Raw genomic sequence first — 3,317 nt, forward strand, 5'->3', positions numbered from 1 at the left:
CGCTTAAGGGGTTAGGTTGTATGTGTTTTAAAGACCGAGCAACATAGCTTAGCCCATGACTAGCCGGGACTAAACTGGGTTAGACCAAGTCTAACCTAATTGTTCATTGACTGTCGGAGCCTGATCCCAAGGCACACAGTCTCTAAGACGGTTCTTGTCCAGTATTACCAAAACCAAAACGCGGGTAAGAAACTTTGGTTTTTGTCCGTATTTAGGTAACCATGTTTTTTTCGTACACATTTGACAAATAAACTTGTTTGACATATTCATAATAGGGTAATATTACCGTAATTGTCGGTCATATTAACCTATTTTGAACAGGTCAAACAAGTTCAATGGTCAAATGTGAACGAAAAAAACATGGTTACCTAAATGCGGACAAAGACAAAAGTTCGTTACTTTTCTAGGTCATTAACCCTTTAAAATACATAGTATGTGGGGTAACTATAGATTTGATTTTGCTATTAGTTGTGCTTGCAGTCGCTCGGGAGGGATTCTTTTGTATGGGATCCCAATGTTTTTGTTAAGAATAGTGTGTTGTGTACGAATAATGTTGTTATTTTTGGGAGGTTGTGGGTTAAGTGTGTGGGCCTTTGAATGGAATTTATGGAGATGGTGCACATTCAAATCTTGGTATGATTTTGCATAGTTTTTACTTTTGAGATCAAATGGATACTTTTCAAGTTGATAATTGATATTTTTCACGTATAGCATCCTATTTTGGCTGATTTTCAAAGTACTTAAATTTGTAAAAATAACACCATAGTTTGAAATTTTACCAAAAATTATTGCTTAAACTCGAACAAAAACCATGAAATTCAAGTTTATTTTCATTTAACATAAACACTTGACACAAGTATCGATGAAAAAAAGACACCACATTTCACAACAACAAACGCAATTTCTTGCATTGCGATAAAACTAACATCAAACTATTTACAGATATCATCATATACACACATAATATTATATATTTATATATATAATATCAAGGTGAAAGTTGAAAACCATACCCAACTCGAAGCTCAACATCATCATCATCATCAACATCCACTCTGTTCTTGCTTCTCTCATACTCAACATCGTCTGTAGGCAACTCAAATCGGCAAACAGGGCATGTGTTACGAATGTTTAACCATGGCAGGATGCAGTCACCATGGTAATGATGACGACATGGAAGCTCTGTCACTTTCTCTTCAATCGAAATTTCATCTTTACAAACTGCACAGATGACATGGTCGTCATCTTGTTTTGAATCTTTGTTGTTCTTTAAGGTCACCAATGGCAGATTATCCACGATGGATTTGGAAGCAGGAGGACTACCTCTTAAAGCTCTAACAGTTTCCACGAATTGACCAATTAGAGTATCGAATTCAGCTGTGTAAACAAAACCCTCACCTCCTTCAGTTTCAAATTCGAGGTCTCTTTCAAGGTTGTTGACAGCTAGAAGGATCTCCCATTCCAAAACCCCAACGGCGGCGTCTCCTTCTGAGGAAATTTCAGATGAAACGGAAATTTCTTCGATTCTATCAATCACGGAACTCAATCCGTCTCTCTCGTCAACCCTAGAAGTCGCTTCTGCTTCTTCTCTCTCGATAGATGAACAATCCCAGAAACGTTCGAGATTCGGTTCACTGGGTTGAAATCTATCGTTAACTTGACCTAATTCTTCTGTATCTGAGTCCGATTCGATTCCGACGACTCTTAAACCGCCGCCTTCAAACCCTAGATGCTCGATATTACTGGAAACGAAATCGTCGTTATCGTCATCAATCGGACTACCTTCAGAAACGCTGATTCCAACATCAGTGCTCGAAAACCGGCGAGAAACAAGCTCGGTATCTCCACGAGAGTCGAACAAATCGGTGATGAAATCCATTTGGTCGTATTCTTCATCGTCACCGTACAAACAATCCGGATAAACAGTTGAATCCGGAAATTCGGATGCGGATTCTGATTCCGCTTCAGATGAGCAACACGAACATGAATTTGAATTCGATTTTACCTGGTGAATATGATGATGTTGGTGGTGATAACAAAAGGACGAGGAAGATGAAGGAACGAAAAACGATGAATTGAGCGGAGAAAACGGATCGAAATTGAAGGTGTAAGGAACGTCTTCTTCTTCCTCCTCCACGTTCACGAGATCATCATCTTCAACCAAAGTAAAGCAGTTAGTCATGGTGTTGTCTAGGGTTTGTTCAGATGAAATTCGTTCATCTTCTTGGAGTATATGGTGTTCTGATTCATCGGATTGTTGATGTAGAAATTGGGTTTTTGAAATGTGTGCCATTAGCAGAAGTTGATTGAATTTGATTGAACCCAACAAGAATTTGGATTTGGATCAAAATGATGAGGAAGATTTCTTTCTTCTTGGCACACGCTCTTTGACAAATGTTGCTACTATCTTCCCTTTCTTTCTTTTCTTTTTTTTTCTTTTTTTTTTCTTTTTTTAATCCAAATCAGAATTTAATTTTTGTTTTTAACGATGGTATTTGTCTCTCACCAACTACACTTATGTGATATCGTAACACATACTCCAACATATTGATAATGGTCAAATTAATGCTGCCATAACAATAAGTGATAGTACTAGTAAGAGTATCACAATCGTTAATCATTTGTATAGTTTATTGTTTGGAATAATGACTTAAAAGGGTAACATATTATTTGATTTGTACACATTTGGTCATTGAGTTTTTTTTCGTCCACATTTACCCTTTAAACTTGTGAAACTGTACACATTTAGTCCTTATGACCTGTTATTTCAGGTTAGCCGGGAAAAATGACTTGATAGGGTAATATATTTTTCATTTTGTACACATTTAGTCCTTAATATTTTTGTACATATTTAGTCCTTAACATTTTTTTTTGTTTCAAAATAAGTCCTTTTTTTGTACACATTCAGTACTTATGAATGATTTCTTTAGGTTTTTTTCACGACATCTTACGTGAGACAATCATTGATGAGGTGCTTGGGGTTGTTGATGCTTATGTCCAATGCGATCTCGACTGCTTGGTTGCGTAAGTCTTGTGGTTTGGCTTAGGTCTTGTATTTTGAACATCGTAACTTCTTCATACGATATCAGATTTTAAGGATCTTTATCCACGTGTTCATTTTTTGAGTCTACTACAACTTTCATTAAGATTACTCCCGTTAAAATGTAATATATTTTTACTAACGATTTTATAAAAAAAACATACATACATGCATTCATAAAAAACATATGGACAGGGGAAGACGCAGTAATACATAGTAGGTGTTGCCGAGATGAAATAGGTGTTGCCGATACATGGAAAATATGTATAAACGTAAA

The 3,317-nt window shown here is 36.4% G+C and overlaps 1 protein-coding gene across 1 annotated transcript; it reads right to left on the reverse strand.

Moving 5' to 3' along the window:
- Positions 1–805: 805 nt before the first annotated feature.
- Positions 806–2,472, reverse strand: LOC145167025 (uncharacterized). Its single transcript, XM_079086103.1, has one exon. It carries the CDS (start codon positions 2,291–2,293, stop codon positions 989–991), a length of 1,305 nt encoding a protein of 434 aa, XP_078942229.1. The 5' UTR covers positions 2,294–2,472; the 3' UTR covers positions 806–988.
- Between the last annotated feature and the right edge of the window lie 845 nt (positions 2,473–3,317).

Source organism: Lactuca virosa, chromosome 3 (genome assembly GCF_052849685.1).
Source record: "Lactuca virosa cultivar CGN04683 chromosome 3, Lactuca_virosa_CGN04683_v6, whole genome shotgun sequence".
NCBI classification, from domain to species: Eukaryota; Viridiplantae; Streptophyta; class Magnoliopsida; order Asterales; family Asteraceae; genus Lactuca; species Lactuca virosa.